The sequence below is a fragment of the Chlamydotis macqueenii genome, chromosome 5, assembly GCF_036417535.1.
Source record: "Chlamydotis macqueenii isolate bChlMac1 chromosome 5, bChlMac1.mat, whole genome shotgun sequence".
NCBI lineage: Eukaryota > Metazoa > Chordata > Aves > Otidiformes > Otididae > Chlamydotis > Chlamydotis macqueenii.
This window is the reverse complement of record NC_141560.1, coordinates 5423959-5451735: the sequence shown is the minus strand read 5'-3', so window position 1 is coordinate 5451735 and position 27777 is coordinate 5423959. Positions and strand designations below refer to the sequence as shown.

At 41.3% G+C, this 27777-nt stretch overlaps 2 protein-coding genes and 2 long non-coding RNA genes across 11 annotated transcripts in view; 2 read left to right on the top strand and 2 right to left on the bottom strand.

The window, feature by feature from the left end:
* LOC147600436 (uncharacterized) overlaps positions 1 to 27777 on the top strand; it is a 759986-nt gene that overhangs the window by 574846 nt on the left and 157363 nt on the right. The window lies entirely within an intron of this gene.
* TIMM9 (translocase of inner mitochondrial membrane 9) lies at positions 42 to 9426 on the top strand. Of its 3 annotated transcripts, none has more exons than XM_086747985.1 (4): positions 42 to 129; positions 5964 to 6032; positions 6377 to 6472; positions 8861 to 9426. In XM_086747985.1, the coding sequence occupies exons 2-4, from the start codon at positions 5994 to 5996 to the stop codon at positions 8993 to 8995; spliced, it is 270 nt and encodes an 89-aa protein (XP_086604111.1). In that variant the 5' UTR covers positions 42 to 129; positions 5964 to 5993; the 3' UTR covers positions 8996 to 9426. The 3 variants fall into 3 exon arrangements, with proteins under 3 accessions (XP_086604111.1, XP_086604113.1, XP_086604112.1); XM_086747987.1 differs by lacking the exon at positions 42 to 129 and adding an exon at positions 1070 to 1857; XM_086747986.1 differs by lacking the exon at positions 42 to 129 and adding an exon at positions 3812 to 5028.
* LOC147600439 (uncharacterized) lies at positions 6483 to 14911 on the bottom strand. Of its 2 annotated transcripts, none has more exons than XR_015258602.1 (4): positions 14579 to 14911; positions 14035 to 14219; positions 13142 to 13292; positions 6483 to 6828 (listed from the first exon to the last, which is right to left on the bottom strand). It is a non-coding gene; the product is annotated as an uncharacterized LOC147600439 (long non-coding RNA). The 2 variants fall into 2 exon arrangements; XR_015258603.1 differs by lacking the exon at positions 6483 to 6828 and adding an exon at positions 8532 to 8634.
* ARID4A (AT-rich interaction domain 4A) overlaps positions 18103 to 27777 on the bottom strand; it is a 47756-nt gene continuing 38081 nt past the window's right edge. For 2 of the 5 annotated variants that reach the window (XM_086748187.1, XM_086748188.1), the window contains exons 17-25: positions 26203 to 26400; positions 24910 to 24994; positions 24507 to 24708; positions 24254 to 24316; positions 22174 to 23304; positions 21879 to 21983; positions 20882 to 21097; positions 20507 to 20653; positions 18103 to 20014 (exon numbers count right to left, since the gene is read on the bottom strand). In XM_086748187.1, the coding sequence (XP_086604313.1) occupies positions 19911 to 20014; positions 20507 to 20653; positions 20882 to 21097; positions 21879 to 21983; positions 22174 to 23304; positions 24254 to 24316; positions 24507 to 24708; positions 24910 to 24994; positions 26203 to 26400 (2251 nt within the window). In that variant the 3' untranslated portion in view covers positions 18103 to 19910. The remainder of the gene's footprint in view (positions 20015 to 20506; positions 20654 to 20881; positions 21098 to 21878; positions 21984 to 22173; positions 23305 to 24253; positions 24317 to 24506; positions 24709 to 24909; positions 24995 to 26202; positions 26401 to 27777) is intronic. The other 3 variants (XM_086748190.1, XM_086748189.1, XM_086748191.1) reach the window with 3 other exon arrangements.

Sequence of the window (27777 nt, the reverse complement as noted above, 5' to 3'; positions counted from 1 at the left end):
ACGCCTGCGCGCGGTCCTCCCCTCAATAGTGTCCGGGAGGAAACCTGCGCCCGGGCCCCGCCCGCTTCCGGTAGGGCAGCGAGGGGGACGGGTAAGAGCGCTGCGCTCGGGCGGGAAGTGAGGCCGCCGGTAAGCCCGCGCTCGCTGGGGCGGGGGGGGGTTCGGTACGGGTTGGGGGAAAGAGACCGGTACCCCCTGGCAGCGGTCTCGCTGCCTCACCGGCTTGCGGTGAGGTACAGCGTTGCGGGACGCGGGGTGCGTGGGCTGCAGGCCGGGGTCAGCCCTCAGGTGCGGTCGTTACCGGGAGGGCCGGGCCGCACCGCGCTGTGCTCGACAAGATGGGGGACACCAGAAAGGTCCCGTGGGTGAAGAGAAACCCAGCCGTTTTCGGGAACTTTCCCGGTGCTGAGGCGTCTCCTCCTCCGCTCGGATGGAGACGGAGGGCGCGCCCGTGTGCCCGGGCCGGGCTGGCGGGCGCGGGTCTGCGGCGCTGGGCTTGGCCTGGCCAGTGTCGCCCCGGGCGGAGAAACTCAAGGTGCCCTTGAAACCCAGACCTGAGGGTGTAGTTAAGAAAAAAAAAAAAAAAAAAATCGAGGTGAAATTGTTTTATCTCTAGCTCAGGTTTTGATCTTACTGGGTCACAGGTATCAGCCAGGCCTAATTAGCTTAAATAGGAGACTGTTTATGGAAAAATATGTATTTTCTGCTGGGACAGACCCCATTGTGTGTGTTCAGTCTGCTGAGAGAGGTTCTTGGGGTGTCTGATTTCAGACGTGTGCTCCCCTTTTTTGCCATTGACTTGCTTTTCCTCAGAGCAGGGCCTAGCCCACGGCCACAAGATCGTGAATTACGGTAACCTGTGTGCCAGGTACATCTTAGCATCTAGCCGCTTCTCACCAGTCCCTGTCTCATCTCACCCAGTGCCTCTGGAGGCTGGCCGTAGTGTGCAGAGCGAGAAGAAAACCTCTGTGTAACCTCACGACAAGCACCAGTCTGAAGGAGAGCAGCTGAGCCTGCCCTGGGAGCAGGGGGAGCCGGGCTCTGCTTTCCCGGCAGGGCTGGCGCAGGACGGAGGGTTGCCCAGGCACGCAGCGCCAGCAGTTCGGTGTTAAATTGACTCTTGCTCCGCATTTTATGCGATTAGTTTAGCAGCCTGCTGGTTTCATAGGCATTTGTAGTTTGACTCGATTCAGTAAAAAAGCTTTTTAAATGAATGAGGTTTTTTATCTGATGTCAGTCAAGTTATAGCCTAGTAATTCCCAGTGATTAAAAAAAAAACAAAACAACTTTCTCTACAAGGTGTGGGTGCCTTATCTTGACACACCTCTTTGATTTGATATTTTTATTCTTCTTTTGTCCCTTTTATGTACACTTGCGTGGTGCTCTATGTCTGCAATTGGAAGCGAAGGTTCAAAATAAATAATGCAGCCTCCTATATATAGAGCAGCTTGTACCTACACCTAATTCGGATCGCTAATCAGGACAGCAAGTGTGGTGGGTTTATGGTGCCGCTCCAGTAGAGTGTAGCTCCTCACAAAAAGCTTGGAAAAAGAAACAAAACACAGCACTTGTTTAGTTTCCATGGGAAAGGATACGGTTGAGTTAGGATTAGGTAATAAACACTGATCTTGGTGACATCAGTGGAAAAAAAAAAAACTTCCTTGCTGTGGTTTATAGTGCATTTTTCACCTGTAGGAGCTCCGGGCTGTTAAACGGAGGCAGGCTTCTCAGCCACCCAGCAGTACAGTAATGATAATCAAAACCTGTCTTCCAGTTTTTAGCGCTTAGGAGTCACGTTGGTGAGCCCTCTGCCTCTGGAGGTCTGGAGACACAGCGAGGGGAGCTGTACTCCCACACGTGAGTTTTGGAAGAGTTCTGGCTCCTGTCCTTACTCCTGTGGAAACATACAGATGATTGACCCAGGTTAGCTAGGAATCCTTCACCTAACTGCTGGTTTTATTTAATAAATGAGTTTTACCTTTTTTTAAAAAAAAAAAAGCTGTTGCTCTGTAGTGATTTTATGTTTCCATGGCAACGGGAGTGGCAGCCACAGCAGAAGGAAGTATTAGAAGCATTTTCCAGATTCTAGAACAGGGCTGGGAGCTGGGATGGATCTTGCTTAGAGAATAGGTTTGACTGGCTAACGCCCTTGGAAAGTGGATGGAAAACCCGTTACGCCTAACTATGAGAAATCAAAACCTCCGGTTACCCTTAACTGCTAATTATGCTCAGAGAGGCTTATCTTAACAGAACGTCTCTTTACAACATTGAAACGTACTTGGAAGAGCTCCAGGGCCCTTTGAGAACGGAGACTTCCCAGCGGTTGCTGCTTTCCTGGTGAAGCAGCACATCCAGACCATGTGGCCCTTGTTGCAGGGATTTATTCAGAGATATCTGCTTCCTTCAGTGTGCTGTGTTTGAAAGTGCAATTTCCAAATCATACTTAGCGCAGAGGAAAGTAATCCAGGCTGCGTAGGCTTAAACTTGCAGCATGCTGGAGTTGTTTGAGCAGCTATGTACGTGATGTGGTGTGTCTGTTGAGGTGCCAAGCCTTGTAATGGGCTCTTTTTTTTTTTCTTTTTTTTTTTGGCTTATTTCACAGTTTCACGGGCTGGAGGGAAGGGAACAAATAACAAGAAAACTTGAAATGACACATTTAGCATACTTTAGGAATAAACCAGTGTCGTAGTTCAGCCCTCATTGACTGGGACCAGACTACGCAGTCTCTCTCTCACTCCCCCACCCTCCTGGAGAACAGGGGGACATGATATAAGGAAAACAGCTCAAAGTTTGAGATAAGGACAGGGAAAAATCCTTAAAGTTACCGTTACGGGCAAAACAGACTCGACTTGGGGAAAACTATTCATTTATTACTAAAAAACAATGCAGGATAATGAGACGGAGAACAAGATAACCTCCCCCCACCCCTCCCTCTTCCCGGGCTTAACATTAGCTCTACCTCCTTCCCCCTGCCCCGAGCAGCACAGGGGGAAAAAGGGGATGGGGATTGCGGTCAGTTCATCACGCATTGTTTTACGCCGCTGCTTCATCGTTGGGGGAAGAACTCCTCACATTCCTCCCCTGCTCTGTTGTGGGGTCCCTCCCACAGGCCACAGTCCTTTGTGAAACTGCTCCGGCGTGGGTCATCTCTTCCACGGGTGCAGTCCCTCCAGAACGGCTGCCCCAGCGGGCCCTCCACGGGCCACAGCTGCCTTCAGGCATCCACCTCCCCTGGTGTGGGGTCCTCCCCAGGCTGCAGGGGGATCTCTGCTCCTCCGTGGGCCTCCATGGGCTGCAGGGGGACAACCTGCTCCACCATGGTTGTCACCACAGGCTGCAGGGGAATCTTGGCCAGGAGCCACATTACTCCTCCCCCTCCTTCTGAACTGACCTTGGCGTCTGCAGCCGTTCCTCACAACAGGCTGGCAGATGTCTCTCAGGATCTTTTTTACATCTTATTCACTTCTCATCTCCTCTCCACTTCTTACAGCCAGGCTGGACCGAGTTGGGCCCAGTTGGCCGCCTGGCGAGAGGCCAGAGGGTGAGGCCTGCAAGGCCCACGAGGCTCGCGCCTCCCCCTCTGCGCCTCTGCCCCGGCTCAGCTTCTTCACATCTTCTCTCTTTCTTTTTTTTCTCTATTTTTCCCCTTCTTAAATACGTTATCGCAGAGGCGTTATCACGGGACATTCTGCTACCAATTGGCTTGGCCTTGGCCAGCAGCGGGTCCGCCCTAGGCCCGGCCGAGCCCACTGAACAAAGGGGAGCGACTTCTAGCAGTTTCCTACAGAAGCTGCCACCTTAGGCCCCCCCTCACTAAACAAAACCACAACAACCAGATACTAGAATGGTTTGGGTTAGAAGAGACCTTAAAGACCATCCAGTTCCAACCCCCCTGCCCTGGGCAGGGACACCTTCCACCAGACCAGGTCACTCAAAGCCCCGTCCAACCTGGCCTTGAACACTTCCAGGGATGGGGCAGCCACAGCGTCTCTGGGCCACATGTGCCAGTGCCTCATAGCGAAAAAAATATGCAAATTTCTGGTAATGTTTAGGTAGCACATCTTTGGATGTTAAAGCAACTGTGTGTAACTTATAGCTACTGAAGAGCTGCAGTACAGCCATATAATTTCATTGCCTGCTGTGTAAAATACCTGTAGAGGGATGAGCGCATGAGACACTTAAAATCAGATAGTGCCATAGTGCCGATTTAAATCAGAGCTATTTCCCAAGAGCAAGTGTAAAAGCTTTGTGGAACTGCAGTTTAGTAAATCGGTAATTTTAAGCTTGCCAAACTAGTCACAGATGAACGAAAGATCAGGTTTGTTCCAAACAAGCGTAATGAAGCAACACTGAGTGTGAGAAAATGCCACTGACAGTTGAAGCTTTTAGCTTTCTGCGCCTGGGAGAGTACAAAAGTCTTTCCTGTTCTCTGTGCCTTTTAACTCTGTTTAATAAGCTACTTAAACTGACTTGATAGAATTGCCACTGATTTTTCTTCTGACAGGCTGAGAAATGAGAGATTGGAGTGGCCATCCATTTGCACTAGGTGGTGTCCCAAATGACAGTCATGTCCCCTTCTCAAACAATTTTGAGGTTTACATTAACCTGAGTAATGCCTTGTTTCTTCTCAGCAACCACGTCCTGTAGGTTCTCCTTTAGAGTAAGCTGTGTGACCCTGTCTGCCCATGAGGAGTTCTTGGTCAGGAGGGTATGCGTCTTAAATCCAAGAATCGTATGTGCTCTTTACCTCCAGTCCCTGAGCTGGCTTCCTCTGTAGTGAGAAAGAGGCAGATGTCATAATCGCTCTGCTACTGGGAGGGGGTGCAGGGAGAGCGCACGCTTCTGAGAGCTCCTTAGCGCTATTTTTAGTTGCTTACTTTTCTTTCTGTTGTAGAATAATTATTGTCTTTTTGTTTTTGTTCAGAAGGCTTGTTTACCCTCTCCCTGCCAAGAGACTGGAATACTTTAAGCTTTCTAGAACATGAATGTCTTGCTCAAAACTTGGCAAGGCATAACAGAAGATTAATTGTAAGTAGCCCTTGCTGAAGGGCTAAATGAACTGTTTTCACAAAGTGATTACACTTCAGCGCGAACCTTTCTTCCACAAGTTCATGTGAATTAAACCGAAGGGTCTTGTTCTCACCAAAGTGTAATATTAGCTGGCGTTATCATCTCTGATAGGTCTTAGATAATATGTACATTAAGGGAAAAGGAAGACTAGCTTTTGGTATTCTTCTAGGAAACCTGCAGGAATGCTTTCAAGCCTTGTTTACCGTGTCGGATTAGAAATGTGAGTCTTCTATGAGGATGCTTGCTTAAATTCTTGGATCTGTGGCTGTTCATTCTTCCCTTTTTCTTTGTTTCACTTCCTTTAAGGCCATTCTTATTCTTTTATGTTTCCTTGCATTTAATTCACTGTATTCCATGACCAGAACATTTGCTTTAGTTTAAGTGTTTGGTGAGAATGCAGCTACACAGAAAGCAGGCGTCTGCTTCTCTGATGCAAGCTGGCTTATGCTGCGTCTAATTCGGAGTGGCTAGCATTTTGCACTTGCCTCTTTTCCTTACTGTTTGTACAGGTGGCATCTAAAGTCACTGAAACTATAAGGCTAGAGAATGTTATTACTTGCTTCTTCCCGACTCCCGCTTTAGTTTTACTTTGTGAGTTTGAAAGCATTTATAAAATACCTTTTTTTTTTTTTTTTTTTAAGTCACTGGTGAAAGTCCTAAAGGACAGCAGTTAACAGGTGGATCTGGGAAGGTTTCATTCCTGGAATTATCTTGGATGTTCTTGTAACTGAATACATTTGAAATAGGTAATTTTCTTTCAGGTGGATGGCTTGAAAGTTTGCTAGCAATGTCACATTTAAACACACTTCAAGGATGTATAAAATGTCATTCTGTTGTAAAATATTGCAGCTCATATGTGTGCTTTTTGTGTGAAACTCTGCTTTTCTCTCCAGAATAGGTAAGTGAATCACAGGCAGTAGAATATGGCTGGGCAAATATCGGAATCTGATCAGATCAAGCAGGTAAGATGCTGTATTATGAGCGGTGGCTTTGAGGACCTTGTATTATTTGGTCACGTAGAAAAAGGTGTAGGGCACGGAGAAGGACAAAATGTTTAAATTATCATCTGACTTAAGACTAGTTCAGTAGCAACCAAAATGTAAACATTTGACTGTCGACGGCCGCAGTATAGTATCTGATTTGAGTGCTAGCAGGAGTTGGTGCTGAAATCTTCTGACTGATAGTAAATTTTTCTAGTGACTTGTCCTTTAAATGTTAGTGTCACCAGCTGGCCCATGCAGCAGAATGTAAGAAATTAATGTAGAAATTTGTTAATACTCAGTGTCTGTTCAATTTTTATTTATAGTTCAAGGAGTTTCTTGGAACATACAATAAACTTACAGAAAACTGCTTCCTGGATTGCATAAAGGACTTCACTAGCAGAGAAGTTAAACCAGAAGAGGTACGTAGATGTTTCCTATGCTTTTAATGACCCTTTTGTAGAATTGCTGTGTAGCATTCAAATTTCAGAGGCAGCTTAAAGTTTTGATCTTTCAACTAGCTGAAAAGCTAGGTAGCAGTCTTTAGTGGAGTACAGGTGTCTGACATGTAGCTTCCAAGTGAGGAAGGAAGCGAGTTAGTGGCAGGAAGGGAAATAACTTGTCTGTAGTTTTGCTTCTCCAAGCAGAATCCTACTGAACTACTTGTGTACCTACTCATGTTCCCTGTGTTGTAGTGAGTCACAGAAACATGGGGCTACAAAGCTCTGGCTGTTAAATCCACTTCTCTGCATTGCAGGGAGCTCCATCACATAGTCATCTGCAAAAAAGATTCAGCTCTCAATAGATCAGTTGCATGTTTTTTGCCTCTCCTCTACTGTTGAGAGGCTGCTTCAGAATCTCATGATGTTGTTGGTTAAAAGCCTAATAACCCTTGCTCGACTCTGCTGGCAGGGGAAAAAAACCCTGAAGTTTTAAACTAACCAGTGGTTTTGAGCATTTTCTGCCTCTTTGGAGTTCTAACTCCTTAGCGCGGGCAAAAATCATGTCTCCTTCCAGCTTTTGTTTCGCTGTGCTAAACAAAGCTCTCCTAGTGTCCCAGGGCAGATTCCTTGTTTCCCTGATATTATCTGCATCTGCTTTAGTGGGATTTGTGTTGACTACAGGAGGTCAAAATTATTCCGGATGAGGTCTTGTTTACTGTCTTTGAACAACTCATTTTTAATTGCTTGAACGATAGAAGGAGTCTCAGTTAACAAGACTGACAGAAGTGTTAGCAGCACAACCTCTTTACCTTTCTGGGATGGTATGTGATTTCCAGTAAAGGATTATACTTCGTCCTTCTGCTACCCAAAGTGTCAGTAGAATTTCTTTAAAAATAACAGTTCATATGGTCTTTCATTAAAGACTTGGTGTCCAAAACTGAAGAATGCTCATTGGAGGTGAATTAAACAAAAAATATTCTTTGATTCTGATCTGCTCTTTTTTTTTTTTTTTTGCTTTTGTGATCTGCAAAAGGGCCATGTCCCAGCAGTACAGGAGCTATCTGCTAACGGTGGAGGCTAGGAGGAAACTTTCTTATGGGAAGTTTTGTCCATAATTATCCATTATGAGGTTTCTTAGAAAGCATCTGGCTGTGGCCCCTGCTGGAAACAGGACACTGGTCTAGATAGACCACTGGTCTGATCTGGTATGGAAATTCCTATGTACCTATTTAAAGCTTTAGTTTCTTATTAAATAATTAAGATTAATACCTCCATGAATCTCCCTTGAGATTCTGCACTTGAAAAAACAGCTTTTGACCTCTTCTGCAGGTCTGCACTGCAAGTCTGGACTTCCCAGGGCACTGTATCACAAATACCACGCCCTCTGGGAGCAGTAGCTTGGGGTAGTTCCAGAATTTGTTTCCTAGTCAGACTTAACTCCTGCTTAACAGGTTTTGCTGTACCTGATGCCAGGACAAGGAGAGAGAAGGGCGAGTGGTGGATGGCGTGCATAGCTGCATGGTTTCTTTTTTTTGTTGTTCATCTTCAGCCCTTCTTCTTTTCACATCCCTTTATACCAAGCAGAAGCAAAGCAATTTCTGGTTTTCTAGTAATCATGCAAAGTGGTCATCTTTCCTTTCCATCTAATTTGTTAATTTTTACAGTATAGCAAGGATTACAACCATGATACAGAATATCCAATTGGTAGAACTGTTGCTCAGAAACAGATCTCTTAACTCTTTCTCTACACTTAAAGAAAGGAAAAAAAAAAACCTCTCAAAATTTAAAAAATAATACCATGTATGGAATAGGCCCTGGTATTTCTTTTCCTGTGCAGCTGACTCATAGAACTTCAGAGGGTACTCGGCTGGTTTTGTGAAGGTTAACCAAGCAGGTACAAGAAGGCTGATAGAGCTAACAGGAAGGTCAAACAAAGGCTAAACTGAGCTAGCACACAGTAGACCATATTTGGCTGTCAAAAAGGGTAAGTTTTTGTAAACAGAATTAAAAAAAAAAGAAGATACTAATTTAATAGATCTGGTATTTATTGCAAAATAAAATGTTTTACTTTCACAAGAGGAGCCCAAGGATGAAATGGTACTATCTCCTAGATCTGTGATGTTTTCCATGAAGACTTTCATCTGAGAATGAATATCAGAAGAAGTTTCAGACATCTCTTAAAAATTAAACTTCATCTTTTCCACTGCACATGGGCCGTGCAGAATTAGGCCCTTCTCTTGAGGCTTAACACAGAATATGAGATGCAGTCACCTAATTGTTTATCCTTGTATATGACTGTGTTTTGGGTCCTGTCTGGGGAAGTGTTTTAATTACTGTTTGAATCCTTCTGTTTCCTTCTTCCTCTAGATGACTTGCTCAGACCACTGCCTACAGAAGTATTTAAAAATGACACAAAGGATCTCCATGAGATTTCAGGAGTACCACATTCAGCAGAACGAAGCTCTGGCAGCTAAAGCAGGACTGCTTGGCCAGCCTCGTTAGACAAGAGCACGCTGTTCAGACTTTACAAGCAGTGCCAGTGTTCACTGGGCAAGAACACATTTTGGATTTTCTACTGTCGGGATGTACGTCCAGCAACTCAGAAGAGAGTCCTAGGTGCTGTTCAGACAGTGGAAACCATGAAGGGTTAATAAGTTAGTTGTGGTGGACTGGCAATGGAGTCTGTTTCTGAGGTCCTTTTCACTCTACAGTGCAGTAATATTGATACAAACTTTTCCAGGGCCCACAGACCGGTATGTTTAAATTTCAAGGGGGTGGGAGGGTTATACTTCCTTTCTGCTAGGATTGGTTCAGATGGAAAAAAAAAAAGGTGTAATATGGGAAATACACTTTTTTATTGAATGCAAATAAAATAAATGGGAAGTGTACATTTGTATGTATGTTCTTTCCAAAAATACATTTCTAGGACACTGTTTAGTTTGCTGTGGTCTCTTTCCTCTTCAGCTACTACAGAGTTCTGTGTGTTCATTGCTGCTTTAAGTTGCTGATAGATAACAGAATTAGTGACTTTCTTTCAGCAGCTGGGGATTGTGAATGTGTTATTTCTCTTAATTTGGAAAGAATTTCTGTTGAGCCACCCTCACGGACCCTCGTGGTCATTCTGACTCTCTTGGAGTGCTGGATGGTGATGATTAGAGCATCAAGCCAAGGGTGGTTCTAAGCGGCAGGCAACTGCAGTAACTAATGAGCTCAGGTAGGCAGGGGTGCTCTTCCAGCTTATCCCTAGGTTATGTTTGCTGCATGCTTCACCAGGTCTTCTACAAAGGACATCAGTGTGTCATTAGCAGCACGTGTGCGCAAGGCAACTTCCAGACACTCCTTGTTTCCCCTGGGGAGCCCTGGGGGTCCTCCAAACCCAGCGTCCTCCCCTGCTGCAAGCATGATGCACGCCAAGCACTGAGCTCGCTGACAGTTTTCTCCTTTAATGGTGGGAATGCCAACAAAGTACAAGGTATGCACAAAACAATGTTGGTTTTGCTCCTGGATGAGTACAGAGAGAAGTTTGTGGAAGCTAACTGTTCTGATGTGGTTTTGGTTCAGGAAAAACACCAGTCCTTTGAAAGGATCTTGATAGCTGAAATCCTGCAGTCAGATTGTTAGTACAGCAGGATAATGGCTAACAGGCACATTTAACTTCAGTTCCAACTAATAAAATACAGTAACAAAAGGAACTGAACATCAGGATTACTGTATTGGTTTTGAGATTTCAAGCAATGAAGACTGAAACAAAGCTATTTCATGTCAACTGCCAGGTTCTGTTGTTGGCAACAGTAAGGAAGAGAAATGGCAGGAAGCCTGCCCACATGCTTTCTTGTTGTTACCTTCTCTGTAGCCTTTTATTTCCAGCAGCAGTTTGAAAGAATGACTTCCTGCCTTGTTTGTTGGGGTGTTTTTTGTTTTTTTTTTTTTGGGGGGGGGGGGTTTTTTTTCTTTTCTACTCAGACTCCAGCGATCCAGGCTGTAGTTTACTAGGCCCTGACCACAGCACAGCACGCGTGCCACTTGCGCTGGACGCTGCTCTGCTTGCAGCTGTTTAAAGCTGCCCCAGCTCTCCACAGAAATCTGTTCACGTGCCTTTGAAAGGCAGAAGGAACATGTGTTTTGTACTAGCTGTACCACAGCTCTTGCCTGCACAGCCCATGCCTCGTTACCTTGGAGATGGCTAAGAGCTAACTAAAATAGAGGCCCAAAAAGAGCTCAAATAAGGCAGCAAGTCTCCTATGTTGTGTTTTTTTTCCAAAGGAATAATAGGCTACTAATGTCTAGAGTGTTTCCTACAACTAGGCCACAAGCATTATGGCCAATTAGAATTAATACATCTGTAGTAAAGATTTAACGCTTTCTTTTAAAGCAGTCTTTTAGTTAAACATCTGAAAGTAATGCATGATTGAAATTATCCCATTTTCCCTTGTGTCTTAGTGTACGAAGAGAACAGTTGCTCAGAAAAGTGACTGAAGAGTTTAAGTGGTAGGATGGAGGATGTTCATGTCTTCTGGGCAAAACTCCTTGGGGCTGAAGGGAGGAGAGGGGGGGTTAAAAAAAAACCCACACAATTTTTTCCTCATGTTTCAGTGTTTGGGGATTTGGGGGTAGGAAGATGTTTAAATATTTGTTAAGACAGAATTACTGTATAAAAGGTTAAGCAAGTGTTAGAGGGACTTAGTTAATAAATTACTCTTTCAGGTTCCCCAGTTTCCTTTTACTCCAGTTTTAAAGCTGCCTTAACCCACTGTTATCTAGGGAAAACTCGTTTTCTTAAAACCTAATTAGATGTCCCATCCCTCTGCTCATTAAACAAATAGGTGGGATGAAAAGTGTTACTGAAGTATGAGCATCAGGTTGATAACTGCTACCCTGACGTGAAGCTGGCCAGACAAAAACTCTGACTTACACAGCGCAGGGTGCTTAGAGCGACTGTAGTTTGTTTACAGATGTGCTTGTTAATTATGATTATTTCAAAGCTAACTGGAGTGGAAAATAAGTTGCAGTACTACTGCACAGAGATGCAGATAAGGATGGAGGCACTGGCTGGCTTTTTTGGATAACCAGTTTTGTTCTGGCTGTTTCATGCAGCAAATGTGGTCTTTCCACATTTCAATCCAGGTGACTGAACAAAGCTGATGTAAATATATTTTAGCTTCAAAATCAAGTGCATCCGTGTAACTAAAGCGTCCAGGTGCTGCAGAAAGCAACAGTGAAAACGTTCTTAAAAGGTTAACCTGCTTTGCTGAGCTTTGACTTCCGCTAGCTTCCTTGGTGAGTTCGCACATCCTGATGGCTGGCTCAAATCATGTTAGTTAAAAAATAGCACCCCGTAAGATTTTGTTAACAGGACTTGTGGGCTGGGAATTATCTGTGACACTGCAAGTGTTTCAGTACACGCTGACAAAACGTGTGTGAAAGGCACTGTCAAACTGCAAATGCAAGAATCTCTATTTCTACAGGCTGGGAATGTCTACAAAGGCAGGCCAGGGCGCATGTTTTCTCTCCCAGCAGAGTGTTCTAACCACCATGACATAGCTTCATCTGGAATGTTCTCCATCTCTCCTCTTGAATAGCCTCAAGTTTGCATGGCATAATGAAATGCACGGCCAAAATCGGAATAAAAATGAGAATACAGCTTAGTCTCTGGATCCGAACAGCAAGGCGACAGTATTGAAGGTAAGGTGTGTAGAGAGCAGGTGAATCACCTTGGTGAGGCATGTTAGGTTAGGTGCAGGATTGGAACAAATTGTGATAGAAGGAGGAGCAAAGGGTGAAAGACTGAGTGCTGCTGAGGAAGGAGCACTGAGAAAGCTGTGAACAAAAGTGAGCCGGAGGGGAGAGAAGGCAACAGGAGTGCAGCCTGCCAAAACTGGCTTGATGAGACTGGGCTAGCGAACACTCATTTGGAGGTGACATTCATTGCAGCAGAGACAGGAACACAGATCCTTCTGAAATGAGTGTCTGAACAAAAAGGCTAGAAAAGCACGCAATTACTGGTCAGCCCCCAGAAAACAGAACAATTTCAACAGGAAAGGTCAAATGAGAGCCTTGCTTCAGAATGCCCTGTGCATCAGTGGTACTGGCAGAGTGATCAGATCAATCATCTGGAAGATTATTAATGGAGGTTCCTTGAACTCCATCAAGGACAGGGGCAAAGTCCTAATTTCTGTAACCTGCTGCTAAGAACTTCAGCTACTGAGTTCTTGGTCTGGAAGGCAGCGAAAAGATGCGACTGCGATCTTCTGAAGTGTGGGTTAAATACCTACTGCCCAGAGATAGATTGTGACTGTGACTTCAATACAAGGAGGCATCCCTCTGTATTCTTAAGTCCCTAATCCTGAGAACTGGAGTTTAAGCAACAGCTCTTTTTTTTTTTTTTCAGCGTTTTCTATTAGCTAGGTTAGGAAGTCAGCACACAGCATTTGAGGATTCTAGTTCCAATCTTGCAAGTCCATTAAGCTCAGCTCCAAAATTTCTTTAATGGGTCTGGCCCAAACTCAAAAACGTGTAAAAGCCATTAGAGCTCGTGACACCTAAACTTGCACCATGCTTGCACCCTGAGTTTCAAGAAGACAGCAATAAAAGAACTATAAATAAAGCTACAACTCTGCTAAATATTAGAATTTTTAAATTATGTTCTACCTTAACTTGAGGCTCCTTAGCGTTGTGGTGACAGGTTCTTTCTGTAAGCACAACAGGGAGCATTCAACATTCAAGCTTTAGTAGTTCACAACTGTGAGATGATGGTCAGGTCTGTTTTCCCGGGATTTCTCACATACAGAAACAGGTGTAACTGAAAGACATATGAAAGATCCTAAATCACTCTCAAAAAAAAAAAAAAGTTTACACTTATACAATGCCTGAACAGACCATGGCTGGTTGAAATTTTTTTATTCTGTAACCCACTTCAGTCTGAGGGAAAGTGAGGGGATTGCTGAGGGAGCTGGGTTTACTGTGTAAATATTTAAGGTAGAATACTTGATGTATTCCCGTTTGTTTATGTAACACCAAGGGGAGCTTATCTAAATTTAAAATAATTGAAGTAGAAATCCAGTTGGTGACTATTTCTGTATTTTACAGATCCTGCCCTTACTAGGATATGGAATTAGGGACCCTCTTCCCCTCTCTTTCTGCCCAAGCACACATTGAATTTCTGTGTGTGCTGCTGCCTCAGGGACCTGCCAGGAGCTCTGTTCTCAGTCATGGCTGAGAGAAGAGGGTTTCAGGCCCCCTCGGCAGCAAAGCACGCTCATCTGTAGGAAAGGGGCGTTGGCTGCCTCTCCTGCCGTGTTCGTGCTGTGGGGCCGGCTTAGATCTTTGGGAGAAAGTGCCCCTGCCCTATGGAGGCCATGGATCCCCTGGGGACAGCCCCTCCATTTGGGGATGGCGGCAGCGGAGAAGCTGAGGGATGGGCTAGGGCCATGCGAGTGGTGGGGACCCCCTCGGTAACTTGCCCCTCACGAGTGGGGCTGCAGGAGGGAGAGTCCTGCAGTCAGTGTGTGTGGAGGAAAGAAAAAAACCCACAGGTTTCTTACAGGTTTTTAATTGCCTTCAGGACACGTAGGGAGGAGGTCTCGAAGAGGGAAGGGAAGCACTGCAGCTGGTGGCAGGTGACAAAGGTGACAGGGAGCGGCGATGGCAGGAGAGGCACTGCTTGGCTGTGGGGGCCGGCAGGAGGGAGGCAGCAGAGCTAGAGCCACTGCCATGAGAGGGCCATAAACTGAAATGAAAGAGGAAAAAGAATGAAGAATGTAAAAAATAACAATGGCAAGAGACCCAGCCTAACACAGGACATCAGCGACTTGACCATCAAAAGCAATACACCATAAAAACCTGCTGGGATGGCACATGGCAGGCACTCACAGGGCAGGAAGCAGAGAGGAAGCAGAAGGGATTGAGGGTTTGGGGTTTTTTTTGTTGTCTTTTTTTTTTTTTTTTCTTTTTCTTTTTAAATATCTTTAAACCATAGCCATTCCTAAAGGAAGTAATCTGCAGGAAATGAATGAGCAGCAAGAGATGAGGTTTTAAGCTGCGCATACACATAAACAAGTGGCTTGTTAAAAAGAAAAAAAAACTCACCCTTGTGCAATACGACAAAGTATTTCATCCAAATTCCACATCTCACCCCTCCTTACGTAACTGGCATAGCTGGCAGGATCACAGCAGATTAGGTCAAGCCGTACCCAGATGAGGGATTAGACGAGGAATAGTTTAGAAATTGCTGAAGACACTGACAGGGCTGGAGTGGAAGTGGTGTTGGGTTACTCTGAAGAGCAGGGAAGGAGAGAGACAGTGCCAATAACCCAGAACTGTGTCCTTCACCAACAAGCTCGGAGGGAGGGTTAAGCAAACACACTACTGATAAGCAGCCTGCAGGTTTTCACAGCTGTAATGGAGCTCTAGTGCTGATTTTCTTCGCTGACAAGCAATAAAACAGAGAGAAAATAAGGATCACAAGGCTTCTGTGTTTTTATCATGAGTGAGCTGTACTGGTAAATTAAAGCCAAGTGTCATAAAACAAAGACAGACACTTTTGTTACCTTTCAAAACTATTGGCATAGGATAAGCAACAGCATGAGGGTACTAACTGATACAAACAGCAGGTAGTTGCAGACCTGAAGCAGAACCAACCAGCGCAGCCCTGCTCTGAAACAGAAAGCAGGATTTTTCTGAAAATGGGAAGGAGCAGGAATAGCAACATAAATAGGGCTGATATAATTAGAAAGAAAGAGGAAGCTAGGAAAGTCCTGTTCTTAGAAAGGGTGAGAAACAGTCTGCTTTCACAATTAAGACTGCCTTACCTTTTCAGTTTTCTTTTAATGACAGCGCAGTATTTGTCATTGGGCTGTGACTGAGCACAAAATCCACCACTCAGATGCATTAAAACAAGCACATATTCAGACCAGTAACACGAAAAACTGAATTTACATATTCCTCCAAAGCAATGCATGAGACTAATCAATGCTTGTGGAATTTGGGGAACTGACAGATTTCTAAAACACTCTCCCCCCACCAATAAATTCCAGCTACTTAGTGATGACTAATAAAGGTGAATAATTCTAAACTCTTCCAGAGACTTCCTAAAAGATCATCCCATTCGGTGGAAGATAATATGGTAGAGTGACAGATTTTCTAAAAATTCAAGGGCAGTAGCTTGATAAATAGTGTGAGCTAATTATAAAATGTCTTTTTCCTAAGCCATGGAATTACAGTGAGTCAGTCTCTGGCAACATCCCCATTGGTTCCACTGCTTTGTTGTGTTCCTTACATCTCCAGAGGTAGTCTTTATCCTGCACATTGCAGCAAATAATAAAATCCCAAGTACAGAGAAGTAAAAATAACCCAGATTTTACTGCACAAAATCTGCAAAATGCAAGGGCACAGTGAAGTAAACAGCTCGACATACTTCTGTTAATGCACTCATCCTTTGTTTCAGCTTGTAAATCTGTCTCCTGGCTCATGTCAGATTTGTTTCAAGTGATCAAACCAAACGTGCTCTTTTCTTAAAAAGAAAACAACAGCATTTCTTAGACTTACTGCTGTAAAAGAATTCCAGTAAATGCTGCCCAGAAAACCCATTTGGCTGCCTCAGCTATCCAAGAATATTTTTAACGGTAAAAAGAACATTTTATAAGAATACTCATTTTTTTAATGTGAATTTCCATCTGGTTGACAAACTTATCTGGAGAGAGAAGGCTGTCTCAAGAGTGGGCAGTCTGAGACACAGGATTTGACAATCCTCAGATCCAGATTCTCCTTCCAGCTGCCCATCAAAGCCACCTGGGTAATTTTGGTAGCCTTTACTACGTGGCTCCCTACACATAAAATCAGAATAGGTATCCATTTAAAAAATTTCTGCCAAGGTTATTTAATACTGCACCTTTTAAAAAACAGATTCAAGTGCAACTTGTGCAAAATACAACCAACAGTGAAGAACGGATTTAATCACCTTTTCTCTTCTACTGCTCTCCTCCAAATGAAAGGCCTTTGCTGCTCCCCTTGAAGGTCAGATACATTATGCTTCATGAAGGTAACACACTTTTATTTGCCCTTGTTATGCTTTTCTTTCACTGATAATTACTACCGTAAATCTGTTTAACCTCTGTTGAAATAATGACTTGTTATTACTGTTCTGACATCTTTGCCTCTCCTGCCTGATCTGTCCAAACTGATTAAGCAAGAGAAGGTTTCTCAAACACAAGCAGTCTGATGGAGGAGCCAGAAACGAGTGGAGATTTAACTGGGTATTGCTAAACTTGCACAACAGAGAAAATAAAAACTCATTAATATACACATAGCTGGTATACTTTATGGAAGGAAAGTAAAAAATAAAACAAGTAGGGAAATGAACTTTTTCTTACCTTACGTTCTTGCATGAAAATATTTCAAGTTTTTTTCCAACTTTCAGATACACGTCAAAAATAAGAAATCTGCCAGAAATCTGCCAGTTCTTTGTATCAATTGCAGAATGAGGCAGGAGTCTGAATTCTCTTAAAGCCCTCCTCTTTTTAACAGTTCTAACAGTGTTTGACCTCATAATCTTAATTATATTTTATTTACCTCCTAACTAAGCTTGAAATAGCATGCATCATTTTGAGAAAAACTGTGAAAGACTGGAAGGCAGAAGAACAGCATGAAGACTGCCAAGAGGATGCTCTATTTTTGATTGCTCTTGCAAGCATGATACCTAATCTCTTAAAAGAAAAAAAAAATCCCAATTCAGTATAAACATAATTATTGCATCCTCTACAGCATAATCATTCAAGGCATTGGAAGATACTTTGGAATTTATTTTATGTCAACAAAACAGAAATAGGGGGATTATAGTAAAGTTAGAAATAAGAGACCTGTTCAGGTTTCTTGTTGATTTGATCTTTGGTCCCATATTAATCTTCTCTATTTGTATGGTATTTTTAAATGTAATAAGAAACTACTTTAAACAGCTACTGAATAATCTGGCTAACTGATAACGCTTCTTGCCAGACAGATAAAACTAGGAAATCAGTACCACGCTAGAGGCTTGGCAGAAAGTCCACCTTTTCTTGCAGGTTTGGTGTTGTGCCAGAATAGCGGTGTTAGTTGTTACTGGGAGGGTCTGGGAGGCATGTGTCTGCCTGGTAAGTACTACTGCAAGGTAAGCAGGTGCAAAGAGGAAGTAAGGAAGCGAGCTGGAGCTTCCCGTTGCTCATCTAACAGATGGAGCAATCATCCATTAGAATGAGTTTCCATGTTTCATGGAACCATACCTTCAGTCTTCCATGAAATATTTTAAACATTCCTAAGAGATAAGGAGCAGCAGTCAGCACACGCACTGCCAACATCTGTCCTGAAGTACAGACAGTTCAGAGCCCATCCATCACCTGTGCATGTTGAGAGCGCGTAAGCCTGTTTAAGATCTCGCGCAGATTGTAGACAGAGGTTAGACATCTGCATAGGATGTAATTAATCCTATTATTTCACCAAATTTAAAATATACTTCCGCAAATATTAAACATGGAAGATAATCTGAGAAAATGTGACCCATGTTGCTTCCTTTTAAATGAGTATTGCTTTTTATTTATAGCTATTATAAGATTGACAGTAAAAGTTAGCTCTGAAAGGTCTTTACAACAATTTATGGAGATTAATTTTCCTATTTAGGTAAGTCCAGACATTTACAAGAACAATCACTTAAATAAAAATAGAATATAAAGCCTATGTTTAAAACATGGCCTTTATTAATGCTGTCTAGTGAGCTCCATATTTATCTTACATTGTAATAGTTCTGCTTTGCTTAAGAAAAGACAGAAAAAGTGCATTTACAAGAGTACTTTTTCTTTAATTTTCTGCGAAAATGGAAGGAATTTGAATCACAAGTTGACAAATGTTGCAAAATGAAATTTCAAGAAACATCAATTTTAGTAATGCTACGCCATCACTAGTGTTTCGTTCTGACTTTCTGCCGTGTGAACCAGAATATCCTGATATACAGTCTAGAGCATCTATGTTATTACTCTACAGCATATTAAACACAGAAAAAGGGGTTAAGAACCCCTTTCAATGTACAAACATGAATAAAAAAATTGATAAAAAAATCACTTTTATACATAATGTATATGCAAACTGTTTTAAATACATGGTTTTGGAAGAGTTATTTACAAACTGTATCTGTCTGTGGGACAATCCACAGACAAAGCATACACAGTTGCTTTACTTTATTGTTGCATCTCAACTCTGGGAGATATAAATTCATTCGGCAGTATCGCAAACGTAAGAACTTGTGACAAAGTATCTTAAGGGCAACCCAATAAATTTTGTTCCTCAAAACAAGGTAAGTACTAGGACTGCCAAAGTTTCCAAATAACGTCATCGTTTAATCCAGATGCCCGCTTAGAGATCTATGTTGTGGAGGTTACGTAGACACACCCATCTGAAATACAGGCGTGGCTGCCGGATAAGACCTCCGTAAGAGCCATAACTGATAAGGATGTTTTATCGAAAGAGTGAACTAACCTAGAATTTTTTTTCCAATTTTATTAATATTTTAAAAAATACATAAAAATACAACATCCAATGTCTGAATAAATATATTTAACAAGTTGCAAGATACCTTATTTTACACAAAAATTTCAGCTTTAGAAATCTTGTTAAATAACTTCATTGTTGTTATATATTTCATTTTTCGTCTTTTTGTAACAAAATAAAAACTCTGAAATTACATAGAAAAAAGACAAAATATTTTTGTCAAGGGATAAGATAGTCCACTGAAAACCTATTCACAATTCCACTGTAAACATTAATAAACATTAAAATATTTGCATAATTGTGTGCTCAAAAATCCTATAAAAAGTGGAAGACTTATTACAACTGTAGTTTTCAGTCAACTACACTTCCTTTCACAATTTATTTTGTCCCATTTACACCTTTAAAACTGGGCACACTGCTGAACACATACTTTGGCAGTTCTGTATAGCAAGTGCTTCCACAAAGAGGAACTACTCACCAAGAGTTAACGTACAGCTCGGTGAAAGTGCAGCAGTTACTCAATTCTTTTTGATAACACTCTGATGTCTGCTTGGTGCACTTGCTTTTCTACGATCTCCCTAGAACACCTGAATGCTTCACTGGACATAACTTTTCAAATTTGATAAGTGCCCTTTTCTCTGCATTAATAAAAACAAAACAAAAACAAACACCATGACAAGCATGTCACATTGTGCCTACAAACCTTCAGTTACCAATGAGCTTAATTTCTCTGAACAGTAAATTAAACAAAAAGAAGAGGGTAGGAGGGGAGAACAGGTAGAGTCCAGCAGTGGAAGTGTGTACAGAATATACTTGGCAATGTCAAACCAGTTGAGTGCTTTCTGTGGTTGAATTTCAGGATTTATGTCCATGGCAGCAAGTTGCTGGCAAGGCAGAGAAACGTGTATCACCTGCACTCTACAGCAAGCACGTTTTGTGGAGGAGAAGAGGATGACGGACTCATTCCAGTGTCTGATGAAGCAGATGACATGGATGCTCCTGTATGCGACACTGAATACAGAGAACAGATCAGCATCAGGTTATTAAAGTACCTGACAGAATTAAAGTTTCATTGGTTATTAGGTTGTTTAAAAGACCTCAAAGAAGTGGCACAGTTACAGAAAAACAATGTGGATTTTTCATCAATTGCTTTCACTGCTATATTCACATAAACTGGATGAGTAACCTTACTCTTTCTGCATCACAGACCAATTGAAAAGATAAATCAGATGAGTCATTACACTGACTGAAAACTCAGACTGAGCTTGCCCTAGGGAAGTCCAAGTTTCTAAAACAGTTATGAAACAGTCAGTGAAGGGCTTTGTTAGGTTCAAGTTCTGAAAAGCCACAAATATTCTAAATATGTATAGATATGAACAGAATAAACAGACAGTAACACTTTTTTTTCAAAAATCCTGTCAAACTCACTCAAGTTGCTTTGAGTACTTTATTTTCAATAAAGTTAACTTCTCACGGGAAGCATAAAGCAAATCTGGAAGTTACCTTCTCTGTCTTTCTTTTTTAATCGTTTTCTTCTCCTGTCTATGGTTGCTACTTCTGACTTCAAGGACATGTAGTATTTTCGTATTTCCTGTAGTTTTTCTTGTAAGAAGGAGATCCTTTCAGTGCTGCTCATATTGTCTAGTTCATCTTAAAAAGTAGGAAGAAAAGAAAAATAGCTTCATCAAGGTGATTTTGTATATATGAATGCAATTCTTAAGAGTATACAAGATGCAGCATGAAAGAGAATACACTTCCATAACTATGTCATAAAAGGCCCATACCTAATTTAGAATTACAATATTTGCACATTTTTCTTTCAGAACAAATAAATTTCTTGTAAATTCCCTCTAATCAAGTCACTGAAAGAATTCTTACTGAGCTGAAAACTCCATTTGTACACTCTCGGCGAAGCGTTTTGGTGGTGGTGTTTCTCTCTGTGTTTATCCTTCTCTCCATCTTTGATGTGAGGTGAAATCACTCTTGCAGGCGATCGAGCCATCTTCTGTGGTTTGGATGCATTTATGTGTTTTACAGGAGTACATTTACTTGAACTGTCCAGGACAGGAAGATCTTCACTGTCACTACTTTGTCCTGCAGTAAGATAAGTATATTTGCACTTTTAAAAAAACCCTCGACATTTAAAAAATTGTAGTTATAGTCAGAAACAATCATTAAGAAAAAAACCTGCTCCTTCTTATTATGTTAACATGCTCTTGAGCATGTTAAATATGTCTGAATACTGTATGTCAGATAATTCATATTTTAGTTTGATATTTAAAAATTGTAACAATGATGCCAGAGGGCCTAAATGCAGACTCATTCAATACAATGATCACCAAAAATGAGCTAGAGAAACATAAAAATCCAGATTTCTGTAGCAAGCTAAAAGACTCACATACTTGAAATACAAACACACAAGATTTCTTTTGCTGAAAAGTTATTCCTTAACATCAAATATTTTTTCCCGCACTTCATAAACGCACTTTTTTTTTTTTGCATCAGAAACAGCTATCCCAAGACTGTAATGGAGATGCTTCTGTTCAGAACTCCCCTCTCCCACATTAATAACCAACCCAATATATAAAAATTAGCATAATGATAAATATTTAGTAACTGCTAATAGACACAGTTACTAGAAGTTTTTCCTAACGAAGTAAATAAAAATAGCCAAGAGATTTCCCAGGAACACTGCTACCATGCAGCTAGTAGTGCTCTCCGGTTAACAGCCAATAATCATGATGAATAATAATGAAAAACCCCGACAAGGAAGTCCCAATTCAACAGAAATAATGGGGAACAGTGAGAACAGTGGGCCTTTGTACATGTTTATAAGACAGCATAACCTTCCCTCCCTCCCCCTCCAGGAATGTACCTGTTCCATTCTTTTCATTTTTGGCTGCAGCACTTGTTCGCTTTGGAGTACGCTTTTGTTTTTTCGCCAGTGTTCCACTGTTGCTGTCACTGGGTCTTTTTTGACCTAAATGAGGAGAAGAAAGAAAGAAAGAAAAAAAAAAAACATGCCTTAAATATTTCTCTTTTTATAAGCAACAAAGGAATTTAAAATCAGATGACAAAACAAACCAGCAATTTTTAGCAAAGCAACACCAGACTTCAGACGATTTCAGAAATCATTACAGCAGAGAATGACTTTTCACAGAAGTGCTCACCTTTCTCTCCAATCTCTCGCTCTTGCACGGCTATACTACAATTGCTTGATGTTGTACTGGCTTCAAATCCATTAGCAGACTCACTTTCACAAAGACCTTCTTGCGACTCTTCCGCCACGCTGTCGACTTCAATAGTCATGTCACTTTCACTCTTGATACTGCGCGATTCGTCCTGACTCAGCGTAAGAGGCGAGGCCACTGAAAAACTGGACTGGACGGCAGGGGGTAAGGCAGATGGATTTGAATTTGAAGCGTTAGGGTCTGGCTTTTCTGATATTGTGTCTTCGCTACTGCTCTTCTCCTTTTCGTCCAAGTCATCCAAGTCTACTTCATGGCAGAGCAGAGTTTCAGGACCGATCTGAGGCATTGCATCATCCTCATCTTTTAAGGGAACATTCTCGTTTTCTGCAGATGGACGTTCAAAGTTCTCATTCCTCAGCTCCTGACCGTGCTGAACGGATTCTGCCACCAGGGATGGCATTTCCTCATTTTCAGTTCTGAGGGACTCTTCAGCATTCAGCCCTCTACATTCCTCTGCTCCGGTACATTCATTGGTCCTCTCTTCAGATATGATATTTGGCACTTCCATCTCACTCTCCCGTCGATTTCTCTTCTCAGGCGATGCCTGTTCCAAAGTTTTCCTTTTCAAGAGCTTCTTATCTTTTGTAGAAGGTTCTGTTTCACTTTCAATAGTGCTGGAAATTTCTTTACAGTCCAAGGAAGACATGTCTAATCTTTCAGGTTCTGTAAGAGACTCATTTGCCACATCTTCTTGGCCTCCTGGTGAAATCTTTGCATTCTCTAAAGAGGGATCTTTTGTCTTGCTCCTTCTCCCTTTTCCTTTAGGTGATTTTTCAGCCTCTCTTTTGATTTCTTCTATTTGTTCTGTTTTGTTTCCAAAAATCTGAACAATTTGTTCACTTTCTTCTACTTCCAGTTTCAGCGTTTCTAATGGCTGTACTTGAGTCCTGTCATTTTCTTTCAATGCATGAGGAATCTTTGGGTTTTCTTCATCTAGCTTCTCATCATGTAGTTTTTCAGTCTTTTCCAGTTCTGAAGTTTCTGGAGAAAATTCTTCATTCAAATTCTTTTCAGATGACTCATCTGCTTCACTGTCAGATGAGCCAGAGTCTGCAAAAAAATTTTAAAAAGAAGGAAACAGCACCTTAAGTCATCAATTACTGCACAATTTCTTTCTTCAACCACACAAAACCCCTTTTTTTTTTTTTCCAGTAATCTATGGTATTAACATCAGTTTACAATAAAAAAAATTCAAGCTTAAAATCCTGCGTTATTGCACACACTTATTATAGTTCTTGTTTTTACTCAAAATTTTTATGAAACTACAATAGTAGCAGTACTTCTACTATTTCCCAAATAAGCCAACATAAAGAAATTACAGTTTAGAGACGCAAAAAGACTTTATAGATTCCCACACAATTTACCTGGGGATAATGCCTCCCCAACCTGACACTACAGAAACAGAACAGGAAAAAAAAAGGGAAAAAAAACTAAACAAAACAAAAACCAAGAACAACTTCCACGCCAAAATATGGCCATTTAATCGCTAAACTATTGTACGAATCACACACCATATACCGAGCAAGCACTGTTACTTTACCACAAGATTATTCAGGGATCTGTACTAAAAGGAGACAGTGATTTCACTTCAGTTCTTGTTGACAGAGGCTTAGAAATGCCAAAAATATTGCAGCTGTTTCTATATAATTAACAACTCCACTGGATGATGTTCTACTGAGATCGAGGACTTAATCGCCACAATAAAGACTATCATTATACCACTAGATTTGGTCTGCTCAAGATTAGGACTGAAAGGCTCTGGCTAAGGAATATGGAGTGACTTCCACAGTCATTTCCACACCATAGCTCTTCTGTGAGCAAACTGTGCTCCTCAGCAGTGTCAGCTCAACTACTTGCTCAATAAAATTCACTAGGAGGAAGAAAAAAAAAAAAAAAAAAAAAAAATCACAACAACAAAGTAAAAAATAAAAATCAAACCTCTTTTCAAAAAGGTACTGAAAAAAACCTCAAAAGCATACACAGGACTGAGATCACTCACCGTTTGATCCTCTATCAGAATCAAACATTCCTGAGCTACGTCTCGTCTGCCTGCGAGGGGTTGCTAAAATCAAAATTGAAAGTATTAATTTTTATAGCGTAAAATCTGCATCAAAAATTGCTTTGTTATATTGCTCGTACACTGACTGGTTACGTAGGACTTTAAAGCTGCTGACAGCACTGTGTTCGCCGCACTGCATTACATCACTGTTTACATGCACTTCCATGCCAGAACACGAGTGCACCAGATGTACCTTCTGTTCCATTTGGTAATGGTGAGGAATCTGACAAGTTGTTCCGTGCACTTCTGGCTCCTGATTTACCTTCGCTATTAGGTGTTTTGGATAAACTGCAAGATGTGTTTGATGGAAGAGTAGATTTCAGAGGAGGTCGCCCACGCTTCGATTTTTGTTTCTCCTCATCCTTCTTCTCATCCTTTTCACCGTCTTCTTTATTCTGAGTTGGGAAAAAAAAGAAAAATAATTTTTATTAATCTGTTTCACTGCTGATCATCAAGCCTTTTCTCCTTTTGCTTTAGACTTCTATTGAAATAAAATAGACTGTGCACTGAGTAGTTTTTTGTTTTTTTTTAAATAAGGAACAGTAGTACAGTACTTAATGACTGTTACAAGAAAAACTTATTGAAATAACCATTACTTTTGTTTTTTTCTTCTGTTTTCTCTTTGGTCCTCCTTTGTCAACAGGCCAGATAATCCGATCAGCTTTCACCCATTCATCATACCTAAAAGTAAACAACAACAAATTGTTATCACTGCGTAAAAGGAAGTTGTTTGCAGTACGAGGATTAAAAGACCGAGTTACAGAAAATATTTTATTAAGGAGAAGCAGGAAAGCAGAGCCTCTATTTACAACTACATGCAGCACCTGATATCAAAAAGATGACCTACATTTCTATCCCATAAAAAATTTTATGGGATGGGGAAATGGAGGTGCAAACTTCCCTGTCTCTGGCTAGCAAAGCACTGGAACTCAAAGGACTGAGTCAGCTCAGTCAGTTTGTCAATTATTTCACATCATAACAAAAAGGCAGTTTTCACCATACCACGCCTCAACAGTAAAACATACTTTTTTCCTTAGAGGAAAAGTTTTTAAATTACAGCAACAAACTGGATGAGATTCTGAAAAGCACAAATATGCTACTAATGCTCCTCAAAATCTCCTTAGTTATTAAAAAGGTAAAGGGACACATGTAAGTATTTGGGGAATTCTCCCCCTTGCCCTAAACTTTATGTTGCTACATAAAGAAATTGGCTTGGTTTACTTAAAAATGTATGGATTTGGAACATCTCAAGTTATATACCAGAAAAGTTATATTTTTAAAAGTGATCAATTTTGTGATAATTTTGTCTACCTAATTGCAATGCTCTTAAAAAGAACAACAACAAAGGCCATTTCTACAGCAGTATTGAATATAAAGCATGGCTGCCCTGTGATTTCATGATTTTTTTTTCCTGTAGTTCTTTCTTGCTTAGCCCTCTTCTACCCTCTCTACACATAACAACCGCTATAACCAGTTAACATTCAACACAAGAATAAATTTTGTTCCCAAAATTTCAGTGCTTAATACTCTTATTTGTAGATGTCTTCACAGACAGAAGAATTATCTTAAATAAAAGTCTGATAGTGCTAACACTAGATGACACAATAAATTACAGGGATACTCCTATGAGGAACGTGGATTACTCACTTCAAGGCAGATGGAGGCGTACAAGCAAGTATATTCTGAGATTTCAGTGCAACAGTCTCATACCATGAACAAAATACTAACACTGAGAAGTGTCAGAGTCAGAACCTGTTAGCGTGTTGGTAGCTCAATTCAGAGCCAAGTCACTGATCATTCTTCTCTTTTTTTTTTTTTTCTTAAAAACAAAAATTCTTTTGCAAATAATCCTTCTAACAAAGAAAGAAAAGGTAATTTATTATCCTCACCTTACATTCCAACCGTAGTAATGAACTAAATATAAAACCTCTCCATCATCAATTTCTGTGCTTTTAATACTGGCTTCATAAATTTTTTGAGTCTTTCCACGTCCATATTTTACTTTCACTTTGGTTCCAGTCAGGCAGGGTTCTGCATCCTCCTCATCCTCTTCACCTTCTGATTCTCCTTTGTTCTCAATTTCCTCCCTGCAGTAAAGTGTATTTAAAATGCCCACTAATCAGTGACAATCAAAATGTTAACATTTAACTAGCGGAGCCAACCTACTAGAAGAGAAAAAGGCTGCAACACAAAATTCTCATTTTCTGCATCCTGCATTGCCTCCAAAGCCAGCCTAGACACAGCATTTTAAGTCCAAAACAGGACTTGGAAAGAATAAGGGTAAGTGCCAAAAATATCCAGAAAAATTACATTTTAAAACATAATTTATTAGGTGTAAAACTACCGCAAGGCTTAAAGATTTTTTTAATGAATATTTTGATAATACAAAAAGAGGAGTAAGTTAACTCAGTGTTTGGCTCCTAAGTAAGAGAGGAAGAACTAACTTCAATTTTTAAAATATACTTGATTTTTACAAACTATGTTAAAAAAAGCTATTTCTTCTACAGTTTGGGTTTACTTTTAATGAAATATATTTGCTAGCCTTCAATGAAAGACGAACTAAGTTGTTGTGGCAAACAATTAAAAGAAAAAAGACAAACACTGTCTGCACCACTTAAAGAAACTCTTTGATGCCTCAGTCATCTGACATACCTCTGCAACCTGCTGCACACCCACACTGTACCTTCATTTGAGGCATTTGTGCATCCTATGGTGCACTGCAAGATTTTTTTATTTTTTTACCGCACAGTGACACTTACTTTGAAGTAATTGTGTATTGTCGCCACTCCTCAAAACTCTTTTGAAGAAAATACGCAATACCCCTATCAGGCTTTACTCAGTATTAACTTGTGCCCACACCACTCAGCCACATGGGTAAGAAAAACAAGGTAGGAAAGCCAGCTTAAACAGGTAAGCCCTTGACCACAGCCAAAGTTAGCTTAAGAGGAGGTTTACTCTGCTAATAAATTATTCACCTGCTCACACCTCGTTTGCAACCAGGACTATAAATCCAATTCAACTTGTCAAGCTTAGTCTCTGGATGCTCTTTTCCCTTTGCCCTTCCATGTCTCTCCATTCCCTCCTCTTCAACCTGCCTCTGGGTTTCATTCAAACTCCCTCTTTCCTTCTCCTTTGCTTTATCAGCTGATCCCCTTCCTGCCTGCCTACAATAACATGCCTCAAGTAACAATAAAAACAAGCCAGCTCTAGGTTCACCAGCCATCACTAAAGTAAAAGCATGGGGGAAGAGAGGCTCTCTTTTCCATTTATATTTCAATTGCCCAAACAGTTGCTCACCATCCATACCTGGCATTCTTATAGCCTGGCGTACGCGGTGTCTGTACGTACTAGTGTGGCCTTGGAAAGACCTTCAAGAAATGAAAGTGAAAAACACTGTCTGGCACCTACCAAAAAAAGATGCTTTCATAACGTACAGTAGACTCTATAAACTTGAAATAAAATTT

Excerpts from the sequence above, each read along its gene's own strand:
- TIMM9 (XM_086747985.1), top strand. The coding sequence starts at position 5,994 with ATGGCTGGGCAAATATCGGAATCTGATCAGATCAAGCAG. Across the intron at positions 6,033-6,376 it reads AATCTGATCAGATCAAGCAG|TTCAAGGAGTTTCTTGGAAC; the intron begins GTAAGATGCTGT and ends TTTTATTTATAG. Across the intron at positions 6,473-8,860 it reads GAGAAGTTAAACCAGAAGAG|ATGACTTGCTCAGACCACTG; the intron begins GTACGTAGATGT and ends TTCTTCCTCTAG.